Source organism: Sinocyclocheilus grahami, unplaced genomic scaffold (assembly GCF_001515645.1).
Source record: "Sinocyclocheilus grahami isolate Dianchi unplaced genomic scaffold, SAMN03320097.WGS_v1.1 scaffold823.1, whole genome shotgun sequence".
NCBI classification, from domain to species: Eukaryota; Metazoa; Chordata; class Actinopteri; order Cypriniformes; family Cyprinidae; genus Sinocyclocheilus; species Sinocyclocheilus grahami.
In genome coordinates, this window is record NW_015506002.1 from 336,112 (window position 1) to 359,692 (window position 23,581).

At 37.3% G+C, this 23,581-nt stretch overlaps 1 protein-coding gene across 3 annotated transcripts; it reads right to left on the reverse strand.

The window, feature by feature from the left end:
- Nucleotides 1-7,880: 7,880 nt before the first annotated feature.
- Nucleotides 7,881-21,821, reverse strand: LOC107562446 (uncharacterized). Of its 3 annotated transcripts, XM_016247079.1 has the most exons (5): nucleotides 21,630-21,821; nucleotides 16,592-20,236; nucleotides 9,277-9,523; nucleotides 8,170-8,245; nucleotides 7,881-7,909 (listed from the first exon to the last, which is right to left on the reverse strand). In XM_016247079.1, exons 2-4 carry the CDS (start codon nucleotides 20,147-20,149, stop codon nucleotides 8,217-8,219), a joined length of 3,834 nt encoding a protein of 1,277 aa, XP_016102565.1. In that variant the 5' UTR covers nucleotides 20,150-20,236; nucleotides 21,630-21,821; the 3' UTR covers nucleotides 7,881-7,909; nucleotides 8,170-8,216. The 3 variants fall into 3 exon arrangements, with proteins under 3 accessions (XP_016102565.1, XP_016102563.1, XP_016102564.1); XM_016247077.1 differs by lacking the exons at nucleotides 7,881-7,909; nucleotides 8,170-8,245 and having other exon boundaries at nucleotides 8,819-9,523; XM_016247078.1 differs by lacking the exons at nucleotides 7,881-7,909; nucleotides 8,170-8,245; nucleotides 21,630-21,821 and adding an exon at nucleotides 21,269-21,299 and having other exon boundaries at nucleotides 8,819-9,523.
- Between the last annotated feature and the right edge of the window lie 1,760 nt (nucleotides 21,822-23,581).

A 23,581-nucleotide genomic window follows, 5' to 3' on the forward strand; every position in this document is an offset into this window, starting at 1 on the left:
TGTGTGTGTGTGTGTGTGTGTGTTTGTGTGTGTGTACAGGGAGCATGTTGTCCGTAGCCGACTGGCTGGAAAGTTGCGGTGGCTGAAATCAATGCACTGGCACTTTGAGGAGCATCCGACAGATTTAGGATGTCCCTGTAGGGTCCAAATCACTGGGAAAAAAAGAAAAACAACATCCCTCCATCCCTCCAGCGCCCCAGTGAAAGAAGGATGCTATCTCTCCATCACCCCGGGGAGCAAACGCAACACACTTGATAACCTCCATCCTGAATAATAACCTGCTCGACACACACACACACACACACACACACAAACACACACACACACACACACACACACACACACACACACACACACACACGTTTGTTTTTCTATTATTGTCTTCTATTGCTTTAAAACTGGACTAATAACAAACATTTCTGCATGTTACATGTACGTTCCAAATAAATTAATAAACATTAAATACTGTAGTGCAAACTATTTCATTATATGAGAAGAAAGACTGGCACAGAAGGGAATACGTTGCGCAGGACAACAATAATATTGACCACAAATAATACAAATAAATCTGTCATTGATGTCAAGTTTAGCTTTCTAATTATTTTACATTTTGCAGTTATTTGTAGTTACAGGTTATATATTTATATTAAATAAATCATATACACTAACGTTCAAAGGTTTGGTAAGATTTTATAATGTTTTAAGTCTCTTCTGCATTTATTTGATCAAAAATACAGCAAAACAGTGAAACATTATTACAATTTAAAATAACTGTTTTCTATGTGAATCTACAGTAAAATGTAATTTATTTCTGTGATGCGCAGCTGTATTTTCAGCATCATTACTGCAGTCTTCAGTGTCACATGATCTTCAGAAATCAGTATAATATGCTGATTTTGCTGCTCAAGAAACATTTCTGATTATCAGCAATGTTGAAAACAGTTGTGCTGCTTCATATAATCAAGGAAACCATGATTTATTTTATTTTTCAGGATTATTTGATGAATAGAAAGATCAAAAGAACAGCATTAATTTGAAATAGAAATCTATTGTAACATTATAAATGTATTTACTAGCACTTTTGATCAATTTAATGCATCCTTGATGAATAAAAGCATTATATTCTTTAAAAAAATGTTAGAGTAACTTAAAAGCATTTTTAATATGTTAAAATGTCCATAAAGCATAATGCCAGCAGTGTGATCAAATGGCTTTTGGGGCAGATGGCAGCTCCTCTAGAGTTGAACTGTTGACCCCGTTGGCCCCAGCTATGACAGACCTACAGGATCCTGGAGAACCGGAGGATGCACTGGTTCATAGTGATCTGTGGGAGCTCATCTATCTTAGTTTAGTCAGCTGGAGACCATAATCTCATGAGTGATGGAGGTGTGATACTGGATAAAAGCTCAAGGCTTGCTGGTTTGGTCGGCACAAGGACTGGCCTACGACCATCACCACTGTGTCTCTGTGCAAGGCACTTAACCTCAGGTTACTCCAGAGGGACTGAACCTGTGGTAAGTCGTCTATAAGACACTTTACATAAAAGCAGTTGCTTTTACATCCAAATAATTATCAAAAATATGATTTGGAATATATTTCTTAATGCATTTCATACTCATAATGTCACTACACAGTTTGTTAAAATTAATACTTTTATTCAGCAAGGACACATTCAATTGATCAAAAGTGACATTAAGGACATTTATAATGTTACAAAAGATTTTTATTTCAAATAAATGCAGTTCATTTGAACTTTCTATCTATCAAAGGAATCTTGAAAAATCACTTGAATGTATCACAGTTTCCACAGACATATTCTGCAGTGCTCTTGAAGCATTCTTGAAACTGTTTTCAACATTGATAATAATCAGAAATGTTTCTTGAGCAGCAAAAAAGTGACACCGAAGACTGGAGTAATGATGCTGAAAATTCAGCTTTGACCACAGAAATCAATTACATTACACAAGTAGAAAGTAGAATTTAAAACACATTTCCACAGCAGAACCCCTGTTTGTGACTTTCTCCTGACGTGCCACAGAGCAGCGACATTAATTTATGATGGGGTCAGTCTCCATGGAGTAACCTGAGGTTAAGTGTCTTGATAACAGACACAATGCTAACGCTACGCTAATATTAGTCTGTTTCTCTCTTATTCCGAGGTCACCGTAGCCACCATATCCAGTCTGTATCCAGATCAGATAGTCACTGCTTTAATGCTGTTCAGTTGCTTTGACACAATCTGTATTGTTAAAAGCCCTATATAAATAATGGTGATAATTCATAGGTCAGTCCTTGTGGGAATTAAACCAGCAACCTTCCGGATACCAGCTCTGAGCTCTGACCACAACACTAAACCACACCAGACCGCAAACCCTCTGGAAAACACAGCTCCTCTCAACACCAAAACAGACGATATCTCTGGAGCAAAGAGCTTGATAAAACAACCTGGAATTAAACCAAACTCAAAACTACTAAACACTCCCAGAATAAAAATGCTGTTTAAAGGGTTAAATCACCATTTTCTTATCCTTGCGTTGTTCCAAACCTTCCTCTAAGACTCACTTTCTTCAGAGGAACACAAAAGGAGCTGTACTACTCCATTCAATGACTTCACAAAATAATACGGGTCTATAAAGTGCTTTAGAAAAGACAAAAAAACACTATAACTTTATCATGCATTGATTTGAGAGTTTGGCAATATTAATCACCATCTATTTTCATTGTATGACAAAGAGCAATATTCTGCTGCAGAAGAAATCAATAAATATGATGGGCAACTATTCCTTTAAGACTCAATCTTTCTTTACCTCAGGCTGATGGTGTTTGTACCTAACAGTTCGACATGTGAATGTCTGAAGCCTCTGGCACTGGAGCGTTTTAGACTCCATTGCGTCATTGTGGTGACTGGCAACTCGCATTGGGACAAATTTCTGACAGCAGCTCTATATGACACATAAATAATAGCCAAAAACGATGTTTTTCAAAAGTGCAACAACAATAGCAGTGCTTGTTGAAAATAAAATGTGTTATTCTACATGCTTGCCATTGAAAGACTATAAAAAACATATCGAAAGCGACTTGCATGATGTGCATTTTATTGATGTGTGTTTCCTGGGAATCATTTAAATTAAAACAATGATGGGAATCAAAGCAAAAGAGTACAAAACTACAAATAAAAGTGAATCGGATAAGTTAGCTTCATGCTTCAATAAAAGCATCCTCATGTCTGTGCATCATAAAGGTGCACTCAGGTAAAGCAATGCAATCTCTGGATCTGAGAAACCCGTATACACACCTCGGGTACTCAGTGAGTGTTAAAGGATCTGAACAGAACTACAGTCGAGGTGTAATTAACTGGTGAGAGTATCTGTGCTATCCGTGTTCTGTGGTGTGACTTGACTTTTGGGAAAATAACTATTTCAAGACTGAACCCCTGCACGGTGAGAAAGCCACATCTGACATCTTACAGCGCACACCGCCGCTAGAATGGAGAGATGTGCTGTCATTTGTAGACAGACTTATGTCTGTATAAGAGCACATTTCTGGGTACAGCTGTTAAGACACACTCAGACCAAGAAAACATACTCAAACAAACATGAATATTTCAGAGAAGCCTTCAAAAGACATGAGAAACAGCCTTCAGAACACTGCAGAACTGAGACGGAATAATAGCAATCTGTTAAATAACTTGAATAAGATTCCTGAAGCCTTCAAAATGCACTTATGTTTATGCTCTAAACAGATGTTTCATTCCAAACTGACATGCAATAAAAGCACAAATCACATTAAGTGGAAATTACCCTGATAGAGGGGGGGAAAAATGCACAGCATATGCTCAGATAGGCCCCAAATGACAAGAGGAAAGCCAAAAAACAACAAATAACCTGCAATATTTGCAAATGCATTGAATTATATATCAAGCTGCTGATAAACTAATATTACATCAGACTGACAATGCACAAACACACAGCTGTACGTAATGTGTCATTATGCATCAGCCTGACAATTACATTTCAATGCAATTACTACAGATTTTAAAAAAAAATCATTTATAAAGACTATCCAAAGTATTATGCATCCATTTCTTATTTAAAATACAGTGGGACTACGAGCGTAAAACCCGATCTACTGTTTTTGTAAGTATATTACTATGCTGTAAAACATCCCTTCAATTACAAATGCATCTTCAACATGTTTTATAAAGCAATTATGATAGTTCATAATTACTGTTAGTAAATATGCTGATTCTGAAGACAAATTTGGAGGGATAACCAAAATAATCAAATCTAGTTTAATCAAACCCAGTCAAATTCCTGATTCTAAGCATCATTTAGTGAAGAATCATAATGGAATCATTGTCAGAGCATATATTTACACCATTTTTAATCACTATACAAGAGTTCCTAACGAGCACAGAGTATTTATAGTGCAAGAACAGAGCTGATGAAGGTCCCAGAGTTGGTCCATCATGAGCAGGTGTCTTAGCACGCACTCTAAAAATGGCTGTTGATTGACATGAACATTAGAAACTGGCCCTGCGTCTCAATGTGCATACTATCCATCCTAAATGTGAGATTAGAATAAGTGTGTCCCAAAGCATATTGAAAAGAGTATGCCAAAAGTCCCCGGATGGTCTACTATTTCAGGTCGAAGTGTGGATCTGTGCACACTCTAATGGCTAATATTGCCCACAATTCATTGCGCTTTGGTGAAGGATTCTGTCCAGAACTACAAACACAAATAAAACGCATTAAAAACTACAAACATGGCAGATGTGCGCGACCAGAGGTTAGGTAGAGAGGCTTAGAAAAAGGGGTTTGAGTTTGTAATATTCAACATTTAACCTGGTAAAAAAAATATGTATTTAATGTTATCCGTGTTATATTTAATCTGTAACAGCAATGCAAACTTTTATAAACATCCGTTTGGTCGTTAACTTTTAAATGCATCATTATGCATAAAATATGAGCAGAGTTCTCAGCATGAAAGACCCACAGCTCGCAGACCAACGAGCTACTTCTTTTCTCTCCAGTACGGTAGGAAGTTAAATTAAATGCAATGTGGAGGATGCTAACCGTGACAAGATGATTGACAGGCCAGTTTACAGTGACAGGGTGCGTATATCTATGCGACAGAGCGTCTTGTGTGACGAGATAGTAGCCTATGTCCCAAAGCTTGCCTACTCTTCTACTACACACTCAAAAGTGTGTACTTTTTCTTCACCAAAAGAGTACATACTTTAAGGGCGTAGTATAAGTAGGCACATTGAGACGCAGCATGCGTTTTGATGGATGGATTCCAGAGATCACGTGACAGGCTAGAGGACCAAGCCCATTTGGGGTCCCGATGATGGAAGCTGTCTAAATCAGGGGTGCCCAAGCTCGGTCCTGGAGGGCCGGTGTCCTGCAGAGTTTAGATCCAACCCCAATCAAACACACCTGAACCAGCTAATCAAGCTCTTACTATGCATACTAGAAACTTTGTAGCAGGTGTGTTGAGGAAAGTTGGAGCTAAACTCTACAGAACACCGGCCCTCCAGGACCGAGTTTGGGCACCCCTGGTCTAAATCTTTCCTTGTTATTGATTACTAGCATTAAATTAGTCTTCTGCTGCTCTCTAGTGGTCTTTATGAGTAATTGATTTAGACCAGCAGATTCCTCACTAAGTAGTTGGGAAACATTAAAGTGCCCTCGCTTAAATATGCATAATATTATGGTTAAAAAGGTGATTACTTATGAAGTATAATACACATAAAACATTAAAACCATAACACAGCATAAAAACACATGGCCTTTACAAATAGTCGCCTACTGAAGCACTACGGTACAGTGATGGTAATATACCTTGGTATTCTACTAATAGTATTGCTCTGGTTTTATTGTGCTTATATATTAGCTATAACTTTTGATAAGTGACTCAAACAATAAAAAGGCACAATTTACCATTTAAATTACACAAAAAGAGAATATCCAAAGATGCTTAGCAGTACACACATCACAGGAATTAAGTTAGCTGCTATTTGCAATGGTTTCATTTAATAGTAATAATAACAATTTAATAATTGAATACTGTTATTGTTCATGTATGAGACACTTTGTTAGTAGCTTGTCCCTGCGATTGTTGATGAGTAAGTTATTAACTCTTCAACAATCGCATGTTGTTTTTCCATTTTTTCGCCACCTTTCCATTTTTCTACATATAGTATACTGTAAAAAAAATATGTAGAAAAATGGAAAAGGTGCTAGTAATTTTCCAGGACATTATCCATTGTAACCCGAAAATGTGTAATTAAAAATGCAGGTAAAAAAACAATACAGAAAATTCCTTCATATTAACATAGATTGTGCACTGTTTTTTTTTAGAGTGTAGCATACTAACTAACTGCCAATACACTGCTTAAATGTGTAATTGTTCAGAATTTGTAGTTTGACTTGTTTACTAGCTAATAATAACAATTTAAAAAATTGTAATCGTTCAAAAATGTGTAAGCTTTCAATAATTCAGTGTATTCCAGACAAAAAAGAAAAAATTACATGAAAGTATTTGATACAATGTAAATATATGTATCTACACAATAAGTGCATTGTATTAAATGACTAAATTAAATGAAGTACATAGTAGTTACTTAATATAAAGTGTGTGTGTGTGTGTGTGTGTGTGTGTGTGTGTGTGTGTGTGTGTGTGTGCGCACACACACTTTGGATGGGATAAATGCAGAGCACTAATTCCTAGTATGAGTCACCATACTTGGCCACATTTCACTTCACTAAGGTGTAATTTACACTAAACACTTTATGAAGTGTAATAGCATCACTGAACCATGGTTCATTATAGTACTTTGTTGTGAAACACATATGTTGAAGAACATACTCTGTTGAGACTGAGTGTTGAACAATTCTGAACTGTGAGTTTTTCAATGTTATAGTGAGGGAACTGTCATATACCTAATCAAATAACTTTTCAAATTTCACCTGAAAGCTTGAACATCGCTAATTAAATCTCTAATGAAATTTGACAAAGGTGGTAAATTGCAATACATTGATTTAATACTGTAACTGTCCACAGGGACTGTGCAGATGGACATCTCATTAATATTTCAGATGATTTGATGTGAACAATCATCGTTATTATGATTGACCGGCCGGTGGCGCTTCAATACAGAGTGCAAAAGAATCGATAAAACAACCCGTCACTCAATGATGGACTTTTTACATAAAATACACACACACTGTATATGTCTGTAATGTTTATTAACATTTTGAAGGCGCTTCTTCATTTTGTTGTAAAGTTAAAATAGACAAACTGGTATTCAAGTACAAACAATATACAAAAGTTTAATTTTTTTATCGCATTGTAAAAATCCAAGTGTGTCTCACTGCATATCTATACAGACAATTCTCTCTCGCTCTCTCATACTCTATATGCATCACATGATGAAAACTCATCTCCTTACTCCCTATAGAAATATCATATCACTGTTCCATGAAAATATTTAATCTAAGCTTTATTAATCCTAATCATACATTCACAAAAGAGAGCAAACTCTACTGAAATGACAATCAGATGGTGAGGGTTTCATTTCCATTTATGAATAAAAATAAGCCCCCTCAAATGTGGTGAATGATATAACTGAAGTCTATTACTGTTATTTTTTTTAAGTAAACCTTTTAAAATGAACAAATCATTCAGACCATTAAATGTAAAACTCATTAAATTGTGCAACCCATCACATCAGACCTGAGGAAATAGAATTTCTGATAGAAATGCTTTTATAATAATTTAATTAAAATAATCTCTAAAAAATATTGTGCTTGCAAAGTATATTTGATTCTCTGTCCGGACAAGCAAAACTAAACAATAAAAACTATTTTTTAAAACCAATTTATAAAAGGTTTATCATTACTTACACCTCCTGCAAATGTAAAGAATTGAACATCTAAAGGATGCCCAGGTTTGTTATTTGGAAAGTCGTTTACAGGATTCATCTGGAAAACAAAACAAAAGACATAAAAAATAACATTTAAAGTGACAATGAAAAATATAATTTTATGATATAAAATTTTCTATTAATGTTTTTTTTTAACAGCAGCAGGATTGTGCCAGATTCCAGATTCAGATAGATAGATAGATATGCAGATAGATAGATAGATAGATAGATAGATAGAACACCTCCTGCAAATGTAAAGAATTGAACATCTAAAGGATGCCCAGGTTTGTTATTTGGAAAGTCGTTTACAGGATTCATCTGGAAAACAAAACAAAAGACATAAAAAATAACATTTAAAGTGACAATGAAAAATATAATTTTATGATTTAAAATTTTCTATTAATGCTTTTTTTTAACAGCAGCAGGATTGTGCCAGATTCAGATAGATAGATAGATAGATAGATAGATAGATAGATAGATAGATAGATAGATAGATAGATAGATAGATAGATAGATAGATAGATAGATAGATTCAGCTCTATAATTCTTCATGAACTGAAGGCACAACCCTGAACTACAGGCAACGTGTTTATATTTCATATAATCATCATAACAGCACATAATACAATTGCTACTTTAAAGGAAGTTCACCCAAATTCATTTGCTGAATATTTCACTGGAGAAAGCAATATTACGGATAGAGGATTTGTATTATAGCCAGAAGTGACAGTTAGTTAAAAACGTCTTAATGCTGGATTTGTTTCAGCTTTTGTCTTCTCCAGATGTTAACTGATGGACTGGAGTGGTGTGGATTATTGTGATGTTTTTATCAGCTGTTTGGACTCTCATTCTGACGGCACCCATTCACTGCAGAGCATCCATTGCTGAGACACTGATGCAATGCTACATTTCTCCAAATCTGATGAAGAAACAAACTCATCTACATCTGGGACGGCCTGAGGGCGAGCACATTAAGCAAATTAAAAATTTTGGGTGAACTATTCCTTTAAGAGCAGTGCAAAACCGATAAAGTCAAAATATGAGCTTTATATTTATACTGTAAAGCACACATGCACAGGCTATTCTACAAGGTTTCTAATGCTACAGTTTACACACATGCATTTAAAAAAGTACATCAGCGTTATTTCTTCATCCAAGGCAATCGAACCTCATCTAACTATAGTGCGAATTCAGTGTGAATGCAGTTTATGCATTCTGTCTGTTGCTTCAATACTGAAAATAATTAGCTAAACAGTTTAGTACCAATGTTTTTTTTTTTTTTTTTAGGGTTTGTTTATTCCATTGTTGGTTTGTTTATATTTTGATGATGTAATTTAGAAGCCACTGACCGACTTTTATGAATCGAGCTCTTGCTGCGCACTCACTCATGCCTCTGTGAGACACAAACGCTGCGCTCTCCTCCTCCTCATCTTCCTCCTGTGCCTCGGCCTCCTGCTCCCCCTCGTCCATCCCGCCGTCCTCCGGCCCCGGCCCCGGCCCCGGATGAGGAGAGTGAGGGAGGGATGCAAGCGCACAACCTTCTGAAGGGTACTCACAAACTCTCTCCAGCTGAGCGTCATCGAAACACACCTTCACCTAAACCAGAGACAAGTGACGGACATATTACAGTATGGTCTTGAAAATAAGACCATACAAACAAATAAAAAATACAACTCATTATAAAGATGCAAATAAGACCGAGACATTTATTTTGCGTAACATCAGTTTTTGTTTCCCACAGAAGAAAGTCATAAGGGTTTGGAACAACATGAGGGTGAGTAAAGGATTTTGGCTGAACTGATGTGTAAATGCATACACTCTTAAAAGCTGTGAATGAAACAAAAATACAAGAAAATACTCTTTCGGTTTTTCTACTTAACAATTTCGAGTTTAATTCAGCACATTTGTGATCCTTTGTGACAAAGTAAATCCTGCACCAATTTTTTTTTCAGCGTACAATAAGCAGTGTCGGGTAAATTACTCTAACAAAGTAATAATTACTAGCTACTAATTACATCTTCAAAAGTGTAATTAGATTGCTGTACTAACTGTCTCTGAAAATATTGCATTTCTCATTACTAATTACTTTCTAAATACCATTTCAACCTTGACCAGTTGAACAATACAAGGACAAGGACGTGAAACTGCTCTTTTAATTCTTTCAAATAAATAATAGAAAGCTGCATAAGTTACTCTTGAACTGACCAAAGTATTTAAAGGGAAAAGGTTACATTAAAAACATACACTTTAACATTAGATGTTACATTTTTGATGTTTAATCCACTATTGTTTTATTTAGACTTGTTATTGTACAGTATTTAATGCAATTACAGCTAAAGTAACTAATTAAATTACAGGGAAATTAAGAGTAATCCCTTACTTTACTTTTACAAGGGAAAATTACAGTAATTATTTAGTAATGCATTAAGCCCGGGACCCCACTGGCAGATATTTGTTGTTGTTTTAATCATAAATTCACTTCATTTTGATCAATTTCTTTGTGGCCCATTCCATTAATTGCTTTAATTTTCTTTATTTGGTCTTAAAACTTCCTTCACAAAACCTGCAGAGACCCTGAATCAAGTCACACCTCAAGGATTTCAGATACAGAAATGACTTTTTGTTAGGAGGTTATCAGCCTGTAAGTAGCTATTTAGCAGATGTTGATATCCAAAGCAAGACTTTCCTGAAAAACCTGTTTCTCACCATCTACTCCACGCCTTCTGTCGTCTGATCGATAGTTTAGACTTTATTAGCAAGTTAAAGCTCTTTTAGTCTAATTGTACAAACATCCACTTTCAGTGTGTGCATCAAATCTGATCTGATTTTTATAAAGTAAATGTAAGAATAACTTTGATATTGTTAGTAATATTTGAAGATGAACACTTACTGGACTGAAGCAGCTCGGCTTTACTTGATTATCATCTTTTAGAAAAATCAGTGAGTCTCAAATTTGATCAGACTTCAGACTTTTGAGGAGCGTTTATTTGTTTGTCTCTCAATCATCATTGCATTGCATTATATGTTTGGATCATTTAAATCTCATCTCACTAAGACAGATTACTGGAGATATAGAGTGACGACTGATATTTATGTAAGTCTCAGCTATACTGTTATAAAGATCTCATTGATTTACATTACATCAGAATTTCATCATATAAATATCAGACGCATATAAATATCAGGATCTGCACTAAAGTGCATATTTTGGTTCATTTTGGGCCTCTGAATAAAATGTATGGCTGTATGAGCCATAAAAGCCTGACTGATCGAATATGATAAACATAAAACACATATGCATTTTTTTTTTTACATTTTTTGAACTTTTAAACAAAATAATTTAATGAAACTGTTCCATTTTAAAGCAGCACTATGTAACTTTTTCTGTGTTCAAAATTTGCTAAATGTATATAATGAGCGAGTACAGCATGAATTCATCTTCCGAACCGCGTTTTTTTGTCTTATTCCGAATCACTCCGGTACACTTATAATAAGTACTTATATTCGGACTATTGTAGCCTGATCACCGCTGCGGGGTAACCCACACCTGCGTGAATCGCCATAGACATACACTTAAAGAAGTAGATCCGGTTGGAATGTTCTTCCGCGGGATGTGTGCAGTTCTGTTTATTAACCGCTAGAGCGACAAAAGTTACATAGTGCTGCTTTAAAATATTTGATTTTCAGACCAGCAAAATTTCAAACATAAGATAAAACAGAAATAACACAGAGGACATAATACAGAGAGAAAAGTAGCGCCATAATGGCTTAAGGTTCAAATGAGGAAAGTGTAGAATCACCCCCCACTGACAGATTAAGAGTCTGACGTCAATCGTTCTGCACACACTACCAAACTACTATTGCTATTTCTGTTGCACACGGCGTAGGAACAGTACAAGGTTTTCTGTATGCATGCACAGATGATCTTTTAGATTCAACAGAACGTTTCGTATACACAGCCAGAGCATTGCGTGGAATCCTCAGAAACAACAGGCCATATAATGAACCCAGTCACAGAACATAAAGCTGTCTCCAAAGACAGTCAACAAGTGTGAACTATAAGAAGAATGAAGGTTAGATGTGGTCAGAGTGTAAACCAGGGCAATGACTCTTGGAGCAAGTAAAATGCAATGCATGAACACGTGATATTGTCGGTCATATAGTATGAACTGAAATTTTCATAAACCGATAACCCTAGGTTGCTTTTGGTTTTATGCATCCTCGTCTGTCTGTGCTACAGGAAGTGACACAGCTCTGAGGAGGAAGTAGCCAAAGAGTTGTCACAAGACTGCTTTAAAACCCCGAAATGTTGCAGCTACATAAAACACACACTTTAATCATACAGCGTTAAGCTTGTAAAACATGCACATTACACACATCAGCTTCACTTTAATTCGAAACATTGATTTGTTGTTATTTACACTACTCGTAAAAAGTTTGGAATGATTAGGATGTTTTTAAACATCAAACAGTTTGTCAGCTGAAACTCTTTAATCTAAAATATTTACCTGAGATTTAAATGATTTCAATAATTTAACAAAACATTCACTTGTTCGCTCTTATGCTATGTTGGTTGGTCATGGAGGTAGACAAAATATTGAATTTTTTAGTAAGTTATTTAATTAGATTTATTTTAACTATTATTATTATTATTATTATTATTTCAGTTTACATTTTTTATGATTTAATTCTCAGAATTTTTTATTTATTTTCATTCATATAATTTGATTTACTTACATTTTAATTTTATTAATGCTTATTTTAATATAATTTGTATTTAAACAGCTTTACGCTTTTTCCTTAGAAATCCCAGTCTAAGAAATAAAACCTTTGCCAATAATTAATTAGCATAAATGTAGGCCATTTATGGCAATTAAGCACATTTCTGTATTCTAACGTATAATATGCAGTCGCAGCTGCACATTTAACAGCATTGTACAACTTAAAGTAAAGTCACACAACTATGTCATTTATCAAATTTAATACTTTTCCCACTAGAATTGGAGCTGGAGGTGTTTTATTATCATAAATGCTTGTGGACTTCTGTCTCAAGAGTCTGATTTCATTGTTGTCTTCTCTTCATGTACATTTGACTCCAGTTCCTGGCAGAAGTTAGTGTATGTGGTTACACTGATCGCCACAATGCAAACATACTGCTCTATTAACTCCCTCTGAAAACCCAGCTGAATTAAAAGGTCATTCTGCTGTTCCTAGGAGAACGCTGCCACATCCCCTCGTCCCCTCTTTCTGCTCTGCTGAGTTCCTTTGTGTTTGCTGTGTCCCACTTACTACAATAAGCTGTGTTGGATGAAAACAGGCACTGCCATTAAACACTGGAAGACCAAATATCTCTCTGAATAGTTGCTGATAGTTGTGTTTCCAGAAGTGAAAGTTTCCAGCATTGTGTGTGTTAGTGTTCTCTGCAGCTCGAGGGAGGAACTACAAAGATATTGAGAGGAAGCCAAGCATTCAGTAGTATATCATGTGTATCAGCCTCACTGACATATTCTGCAATCAGATGCCATCATAAATGGCTTGTGGTCACATCAGTGTTCTGTATGTACTGTAATTCGCCCTACTGTACACTGTAAAGAATTACCGGTAAAAGACTATAAAAATGCTACAGTAAAAACCTGTTAAATGGTTAACGGTAAATTCCCCTACTATATACGGTGAAAAACTGTATTGGACATTACATGTATTGGACATTAATTTTACGGTAGTATACCGTTTTTGGAAGTTTCTTCTTAGTTTTTTCTTATCAGTTTTGTATATTAGGGATGTATGTTACACCTAATGTTTTTAAATTAATGTTTATTGCATTATTTCAGTTTCATGTGTGTTACCGTGATGGTGTTTAGTGTTTGTGTGAATGACACACTGTGCACCTTCTATATATGTTATTATTTAAAAGCTGCTTGTGATGGGCTTTGGTTCATCATGTGACTTTCTCATCACCTCCTGTGTTTGGTGGTTATCAGTGTATTACAAAGGTACAAAACAGATTTCAGTACTTCAATAGGTTGGTATATTAACATTATATCAGTTAATGAAATTACGGTATTTAACTGTAAATTTAAGTTAAAACCGTAAAACCTAAAACGTTGCTACTGTATTTTTTACGGTAAAATTCCGGCAATCACAACTGCCGTTTTTTTACCGTAAATTTTACTGAATTTTTTTTTACAGTGTAGCCTAAGAGTATAAGGCATGACTGAAAGTATTGATAATGTAGAGTTTACTGAGTCCGATGTCCATTAAGTAAACCCTATGGTTGATTCAGTGAAGGATGTTTCTTCTTAGTTTTTTCTTATCAGTTTTGTATATTAGGGATGTATGTTACACCTAATGTTTTTAAATTAATGTTTATTGCATTATTTCAGTTTCATGTGTGTTACCGTGATGGTGTTTAGTGTTTGTGTGAATGACACACTGTGCACCTTCTATATATGTTATTATTTAAAAGCTGCTTGTGATGGGCTTTGTTTCATCATGTGACTTTCTCATCACCACCTGTGTTTGGTGGTTATCAGTGTATTACAAAGGTACAAAACAGATTTCAGTACCTCAATAGGTTGGTATATTAACATTATATCAGTTAATGAAATTACGGTATTTAACTGTATATTTAAGTTAAAACCGTAAAACCTAAAACGTTGCTACTGTATTTTTTACGGTAAAATTCTGGCAACCACAACTGCCGTTTTTTTACCCTAAATTTTACTGAATTTTTTTACTGAGTCCGATGTCCATTAAGTAAACCCTATGGTTGATTCAGTGAAGGATTCATTAGACTGATAGTTCCAGAGTTTGTCTTTTGTAAGAATCAGACTGCATTGGTCGTGCTTTAGGTTTTGCATGTAAACAGTAAAGACAATGCAACAAAATAACACGTTTCTTGATAGCATCACATATGTTGCTTGTGGAGATGCTTCTGTAAATGTCCTGTCACTGTTATTTTCTAGTTTCTATCCAGGTTCAATCGAACTGGTGTCATTATAACATTCTTCTGTAGAGTTGAAACTAGATAATGCTCTTTCCTGGGTCATTCTAGACTAACAAACGTCTAGGTCAGACAGAACAGTGTCAGGGTGAAAGGTACTGATGAACTGCAATAGATTAACCCCAGTCTATTCATAGACACTTGCTCTACTTTGAAGTCAGTCTTTTGGTTTAAGTCGATCATCTTAAAGGCATGTGTAATCATATGTTTATGACTTGGTTTGTTTGTTAACTACTCCCGAACAATGCAGAATGAATCAGGTGTTTCCTAAAGTCATTTTCAGATTTTTCTTTTTCCATGCAGCATTTAAATGTGTAAACTCACACAGGGACTATCTTCACCTGCGGACTGTGATGGCGTGAGAGATAAGCCTAATCCAGGTTTAACGCTGAGCAACTGCTTTGGCCACAATCAAAGATGACAGAGATATTCTGGCTTGACTATTGAGAGATCACACCTTGATTTGCTCTTGCTGTTCTCTGAAATTAGAAATCCAACTGAAACATAACCATGCATCTAAATTGCATTTTGCAAGTTGTGTGTTAATTTTATGGCATATCCCATATTTTAGAGTCTAATTGTAGCATGTTGCATATTAATTTCATGGCATATCCCATATTTTAGAGTCTAATTGTAGCATGTTGCATTTTGCTAATTGTGTGTTAATTTTATGGCATATCCCATATTTTCGAGTCTAATTGTAGCATGTTGCATTTTGCTAGTTGTGTATTAATTGTATGGCATATCCCATATTTTAGTCTAATTGTAGCATGTTGCATTTTGCTAGTTTTGTATTAATTTTATGGCATATCCCATATTTTAGAGTCTAATTGTAGCTAGTTTTGTATTAATTTTATGGCATATCCCATATTTTAGAGTCTAATTGTAGCATGTTGCATATTAATTTCATGGCATATCCCATATTTTAGAGTCTAATTGTAGCATGTTGCATTTTGCTAGTTGTGTGTTAATTTTATGGCATATCCCATATTTTATAGACTAATTGTAGCATGTTGCTTTTTGCTAGTTGTGTATTTATTTTATGGCATATCCCTTAGAGACTAATTGTAGCATGTTGCATTTTACGATACGATAAGATACAATACGATATACTTTATTGTCCCCTTCTTGGGCTAAGTGTATGCGGCATATACACATATAAATAAACAAAACACATAAATCACACGTGAAACATACTAAGCATACTAAACGGGGGGGGCATGCAGACGGTATATCAAAAGTCACAGTGCACAACGGAACAACCACTACTACACAACTTCCTAACCCATAAAACCAGTAACAAATAAAAATACCAGCAATAAATAAGTATAAAATAATGTAAGACACTGCACAGAGTTAAATGATGACTACTAACCAGAACCAAGTCACTGGCCATTGTCCTAACCATACAAAATTCTAATAGAAGCTGGCACAAAATAATTTTTAAACCGATTGAATTGACATTTGGGCACTCTATACCTTCTTCCTGAAGGCAGAAGCACGTACTCAGGGTGTTTGCTAGTTGTCTGTTAATTTTATGACATATCCCATATTTTACAGTCTAATTGTAGCATGTTGCATGGTCAGTTTTGTATTGCCCTTTTATTATCAGCACAGCAGCTCATTGTATAGGTCATGCAAAAACACAAAAACCCACTCACCGCTTTCGGTGTCCCTCTGCTTTTCACCAAGCATGACCGTTCAAGGTTCTGGTACCCTCCAATCACCTCAATCTCTTTTGCTGTAGGATACCGTTTCTTCCCTGCCTCCTTGGTGCTGCTGGGAGCAGGCGTGGGTATATGGCCCTGGGTGACTGCTTTGGGTGTTGCAGGGGTTCCTGTTGGGATGGCACCAGACGAGGCTGCCCCAGCAGGTCTTCTGGGGGTGATTGTGATGGTAGTTCCTCTCTTACCTGGTCTACCTGAGGCACTCCTAATGGAAAAGAGAGGTGGAGATGGAGATGAAGAGGGGGATGTGGTACAGGGAGAGGTTGGCGATGGAGGGCTTTGTTCTGGAGGTTTCTGTGAGTTTTCTGTTGATTCGGTGCTCCGGGCGTTGATTGTGAATGACCTGACCTGCTGAGGTATAGGGGATTGTCTTTGGACATTCCGTTGGCCTTCTGGAAATCTGGGACTTGTAGGTATTTGGGATTTCTGTGTCTCTCTTAGTATGTCTGGTTTCTTCTGGCCTTCAGTTGCCCTGATCTCTGGCTCTACAAGCGGCCAACTCTCCATGGTGGGCTGTGCCTTTTTGTCATTGTGGGAGCCACATCCTGCTTCCTGTTCCCTCAGCTGTAGTCGTTCCACCTGCCGCTGTACCATCTGAACACCTGTCGACTCCATCGCCTGAGTTTTGTCACCATCCCTCCCATGATTCCACAGCTTAGCAGTTTCTGGCAGGATGTCCGGTGATGGTGCTTGTCTGATGGGGTTGTATTTGCCCTGATGTCCACTGTGTGGGGGCATATCGGCTGTCCTTTCACTGATACACACTGCAGTCCTGGACCCCACCGTCTTGAGGTTATAGATCCGGCTCATGGCGTCCAACGAGTCCGAAAGTGGTGGGGAGGGAGAAAGAGAGGGAGGAAGATACTCTTCCTCTCTTTCTCTTTCGTCTATGTCCTGTGTTCTCCAAGCGATGCACGTTCCACACTCCTCTACATGGCGTTGTGTATCTCTCTCTGCTTCCCTGGGGCAGATATCGCTCTCTGAAGCGTCTCTGGCGATCTCCCCAACTTCTCTTTCTGTCGAAGCTGACTGCAAGAGCGACAGAGAAACAGGAACAGGAAGTTGAGGGTTTGACTTTGCCATGTTAACGTCCTGTGTGACGTCAAACAGTCTGAGAGTCTGTAATGTGGTTTCTTCTTGTTCTCTCACAGTTCCTCCTGCTTCTCTGCTGCCCTCTTCTTTGTCATCATTCTGTCTTTCCTTCTGTTGCTGACGAATTCTCTCTTTCAGAGACTCCACTCGGGTCAGAGGTCGCCCAGCCTTCCAGCTCCCTCTCCTCTCCACTTGTCCTCCATCTAGTGTATCCCCAGCAGGGAGACTCGCCCTCCTTCTTTCGGATATATTGACTCCATAAAATACAGTCCTGGGGATGGTGACTCCCTCTTGGGTGCACAGTTTTCTCTGGCCCAGTGTAACAGTTTGTTGTGAGGTAAAATGTAGTTCCTCAGAGGCTTGTTTTGGAATGCTTTGATACTGTTGATGCTCTTTTTGATCTTGGTTACTCATTTCACCAGAGATCCTTTCCGTGTCTCCATGTGAAAAAATATACCCTGTCCTCTTGAGTTCTCCATCTAATTTGACTTTTCCTATTTTACTGAGCAAATCCTCTGTGTGTTGGGTAAGGGCTGCTTGGCCAGAGGGTTGCCTTTGTCCAACATAGTCAACCATAGTCAGGCAACTGGAGTCCGCAGAGGGAGTGTTGTCACATCGGCACCGACTGTCTGTAGGGAAATCTATAGTACGGTCATCCGAGGGTGGTATATATATGCCACAGGATTGTTTTGAAACTACAACAGTTTCCTCCTCTTGATTCCATCTCCTTTCAGATTCTGTTTTGGCCTCAGTTTGGAATTCTGTGGGTCTCTGCCGTATCAGCGTCTCTCTCTCCTCTCTCCTCTTATCTCTGTATATCTCTTTATCAATCATTATCTCCCTCTCATTCTCCTCTCTCATTTTCTTAATCTCTATTTTTGAGCTGTTCTCCATCCCATCTTGTTTGATAGGAACTCGTCGCGCAAATGCGAACCCTTCAGGGATTTTGACAGAGGCCAGAGTGAAGTCCTCTCCTCCGTCTACACTTGAAGTCCATTCCTCTGTCTCTCCACAAACAGATTTATTCCTCTTATTTTCAACCTTTATTTCTTTTTGTCTCTTTTCATGCCTCACCTCATCATGTTTGGGTCGACCCCATCGCCTGGCGACCTTTGGTTCACTTCCTGATTGGTCGGTTACCTTTGTTTTGACCCTGCGGTCAGAGTACGATCTCTCCACCACCTTAAAATCTGTCTTTTGCTCACAATCTCTGTTCTCCTGTTGGCAAACCACGCGGTCGGAGAAGCTAAAGGAGCGTTTGGGAACACCCCTGAGCATCAGACTCGTTTCAGTCTCCTCCGTACTCTGTTCCTCCTCCAAAAACAGGTCTCCTGTGCTGTATCTGGCCCGGTTCTTGAAGCACTCCGTGCTCTTGGAGCGCATTGGAGGTTTTGGGTGTTCACCAAACTTACTAAGCAGCTGACTGACCCGACCACTACATTCTGGAGCCCCCATGTCCTTGTGGTTCAAGACTCTCTCGGCTCTTTGCATGACCGTCCTCGACAGTAGTTGCATGGAGGACCATATCCCCTCTTTCCCTAATCGTTCACTCCCTCTCTCAGTCTCGGTTTCCCTAATCCCGTCCATCACAGGTGGTTTGATGATCAGTACTTCTGAAGCCCTTATTTCCGTCACGCTTCCTCCGCTAGCTAGAAACTCCCTCAAATCCATCCTCATCATTTTCTGATCCTCCCTGACCTCCTTTTCTCTCTTATCCGGGTTTTCCTTGTCATTTTTGTCTTTCTCAATAATGATAATGTTGTGTGCCTGGATCGTGCGAAGACCTACGACAGGAGGAAATAAGGATGTGCTACCGTCTGCCTCTCTGATTTCTCTCCCAGTGCTTCTGTCTCGCTCTCTTCCCTCATTTTTACTTCCCATCTTCTCGACCCACATCTCTCTATCTTGTCCTTTCCAGATCTCCTTCTCTGTTTCCCTATTTCTTTCTCTCCCTCTATTATTGGCGGCCTTTTTATACTCATTCTCTCCATCTCTAATCACCTCCTTCCCTCTGTTATCTCTCCTAAAACTGTTCTCAGAACGGATGAATGGGTTCTGTTGGATGGGGCTGATGGTGTCTTTGGATATCTGTTTTTGCAATTTATACCCAGTCTGCTCAGTCTGGAGGTGATGTGTTAATTTACTGTCCGTCTGCTCTGTGTTGATGTCTTCATCGATGCTCAGGATATCCGGAGTATGCGGTCCTCCATCTCTCTCTTTCTCCCTCTCTCTTTCCTCATCTTGCTTCGCCCTTCTTCTCTGGATGATCCCTCGCTTCCAAGCCGGCATGCTGGCAAGCCGCTGCTCTTCTTCCCTCTCTCGTCTCTCTCTCTCCTCCTCCTCTCTTCGCTTTCGCTCCAGTAGCAGCTGCTTCCATTCCGGTAGAGCAGAGAGAGACATAGCCACGGAGTACTCAATGAAACAGTGCTGTTTTACTGATCAGAACTTTTGCAGAAAGACAATTTTATCCAAGGACATTCAGGAGTTCTGTCAAAACAAATACACAAACTGATTAACACATTGGCTGTGTTTTTTATGTGGTAAACATGCAGTTAACAGTCCAAATCTACTGTCAGAATAAACACTCTTTGAGGTATGTCTAAAATACATATTTTGTAGGATAAACTCTTATATCAGCAATAAGTCGTTTTCATTTGAGCATCAAGATTTTATGGAAAAGAGAATGCATATTTACACTACCAGTCAAAAGTTTTCGAACAGTAAGATTTGTAATGTTTTTTTAAGAAGTCTGTTCTGCTCACCAAGCCTGCATTTCGTTGATCAGAAATACAGCAAAAGCAGTAATATTGTGAAATATTTTTACTATTTAACTGTTTTTTTGAGCAGCAAATCAGCATATTAGAATGATTTCTGAAGGATCATGTGACACTGAAGACTGGAGAAATGATGCTGAAAATACAGCTTTGATCACAGAAATAAATTACATTTTAACAGATATTCAAATAGAAAGCAGCTATTTTAAAAAGTAAAAAAAAATTCACAATATTACTGCTTTTTCTATATTTCTGATTAAATAAATGCAGGCTTGGTGAGCAGAAGAGAATTCTTACAACAACAACAAAAAAAACTTACACTACCAGTCAAACGTTTTTGAACAGTATATGGTTCCCCGTCTGGTCACTTTTTTTTTTTTGCAACTTTAATAAACTTTTTTTTTTTTTTGCAAGTTTTTAAATAATCATGTGATGTCAAATTAATTTTCAAAGCACACATTTACGTGCAATTTCGCATGCAAACATTTGCATGTTTAATAGCCTGTTCAAATATAATTTAACAATCCACGCAAAAATTAGAAAATGGTAAAACGGTTTTAAATTAGTTACACTGTTGTCTTTTTTGTCGTTTCAACTGCTTGAATTGTGATTTTTTTGGATAGAAAATGTAATTCTGTTCATACACCATATACTGAGGTGCTAAAAGTTCGCCCATATATTTTGACATATTGATCTAAAACACAATCCTTCATAACTAATGTTTTAAATAACAGTTTTTGCAAACCTTATTGCTTCAGATTTCCTGATTCACTGGAACTAAGTTTTTTTTTAAATAATCATGTGATGTCAAATTAATTTTCAAAGCACACATTTACGTGCAATTTCGCATGCAAACATTTGCATGTTTAATAGCCTGTTCAAATATAATTTAACAATCCATGCAAAAATTTGAAAATGGTAAAATGGTTTTAAATTAGTTACACTGTTGTCTTTTTTGTCGTGTCAACTACTTGAATTGTGTTGAAAATGTAATTCTGTTCATACACCATATACTGAGATGCTCAAAGTTCGCTCATATATTTTGACATATTGATCTAAAACACAATCCTTCATAAATAATGTTTTAAATAACAGTTTTTGCAAACCTTATTGCTTCAGATTAAGTTTTCCTCGTTTCCACGCGCTCGACGTTCATCTTTCCATTAGTGTGACTCCAAAAAGACGCATCAAAAGTCCAGATAATTCCTTCAATCCTTGCAAACAGCAATCAGCTACCTTTCTAACACGCACCGAGTAAGAAACCTCCAGTTCATTGATATTTGTGTGATTCCGTGGACTGTATGTCGGTCCAATCGGAGCGGCTGTGTATTACAGGCTCAGGACTGTAATCGCATAATTACATTAAACTCCAGCAAACAATCACAGGCGCAGCCTAAGAAAAGACGTTTAACTAAACAGCCGTCTGCATCTCCTCCTCATCTGAGTCCCTGCGGACACCGGAGCCGTTAACGGGAGAGTTACGCACGGGAATTAAACGCCAGCTCTTTTACGCACCGTTACGCGCGCGTTAATTGGTCTCTTTATTATACATTATATAAATATCACATAGTTTATGGTATCATATTAACTAGACTATTTATATACAAACGGTGAGCATGCAGTTGCTGCGAAATACACTTTATCCTTTTACTGCATGCATATAATTTAACCCAATTAAACATCTAATGGACGTTTTGTTTGTCGTCAATCTGGTTACTGAAATATACTTTTAATTCAAGACAAAAATGCATTATTTGTTGCAGCATTTTATTCGGCATTATTCAGCAAAGTGGTGTGATGAATCCACATCATGATACAGTAAAAAGTCAAGCCAATAAACAAAATGAAGGAGTTTAATAATGGCTTTCAGCTCCAACAAAAGTGCATTTTTAGTGCACTTCTACAAAAGTAATTTAAAGTTTATTGAACATATAATAATGCATTCTGTATCAAACTCTGAGGTCATTATATATAAACACACTTCAAACACATTAGACATTTTTATAAAATAAAAGCCAGGTTTTGCAGTAGCATGGCACTTAATCCAGAAAAACACAGGAGGTTAATGCTGCATTTATCCCACCTGCTGACCTCTTGATTTTGTGATGCTAACATATTTGCAAAAATAAAAGTATTATATAAAACTTGCAGTATATGCAAAACAGCTGTGGTACAAACGCCTTCATAAAAGCAGAAGCAAAAGACAATCATCCAGTCTGTCATTTTCTCCACGTAACTGATCGCGGTGCATTGGCTTGATGGTAGCAAGTGTATGTGTGTGTTCTGTGTCTCTTCCAAGTATGCCATGATCTTCAGAAATCATTCTAATATGCTGATTTGCTGCTAAAAAAACATTTATTATTATTATTAATATTTAAAACAGTTGAGTACATTTTTTTCAGGATTCTTTGATTAATAGAAAGATCCAAAGATCAGCATTTACCTGAAATAAAAAGCTTTTGTAACATTATACACTATACCATTCAAAAGCTTGGAGTCAGTATAATTTTTTTTACTGAAGAAAATTATGGGTGAGTGCGGAGAAATTATAGAAATTAATACTTTTATTTAGCAAGGATGCTTTAAATTGATCAAAAGTGATGATAAAGACATTTATAATGTTTTATTTTTCAGATAAACGCTGTTCTTCTGAACTTTCTATTCATTAAAGAATCCTGAAAAAAATTATCCTCAGCTGTTTTCAACATAATAATAATTGTTGTTCTTTTTCGTTGTGCATCACTCAGCCTGGTCTGAGCTCTTGTGTGTGTGTGATAGAGTGAGTGAGAGAGTGTGTGTGTGTGTGTGTGAGTGAGTGAGTGAGCGAGCGTGCGTGCGTGCGTGAGTGCGTGCGTGCGTGCGTGAGTGCGTGCGTGCGTGCGTGAGTGAGTGAGCGAGCGAGCGAGCGAGCGAGCGTGCGTGCGTGCGTGTGTGTGTGTGAGTGAGTGCGTGCGAGAGTGAGTGAGTGAGTGCGTGCGAGAGTGAGTGAGTGAGTGCGTGCGAGAGTGAGTGAGTGAGTGCGTGCGAGAGTGAGTGAGTGAGTGCGTGCGAGAGTGAG

What these genes read in the sequence shown, in the direction of transcription:
- LOC107562446 (XM_016247077.1), bottom strand. Translation starts at nt 20,149, where the DNA reads ATGTCTCTCTCTGCTCTACCGGAATGGAAGCAGCTGCTACTGGAGCGA. An exon ending in GCAGAGGGACACCGAAAGCG is followed by an intron (nt 9,524 to 16,591) that starts GTGAGTGGGTTT and finishes TCTCTGGTTTAG; the next exon opens with GTGAAGGTGTGTTTCGATGA.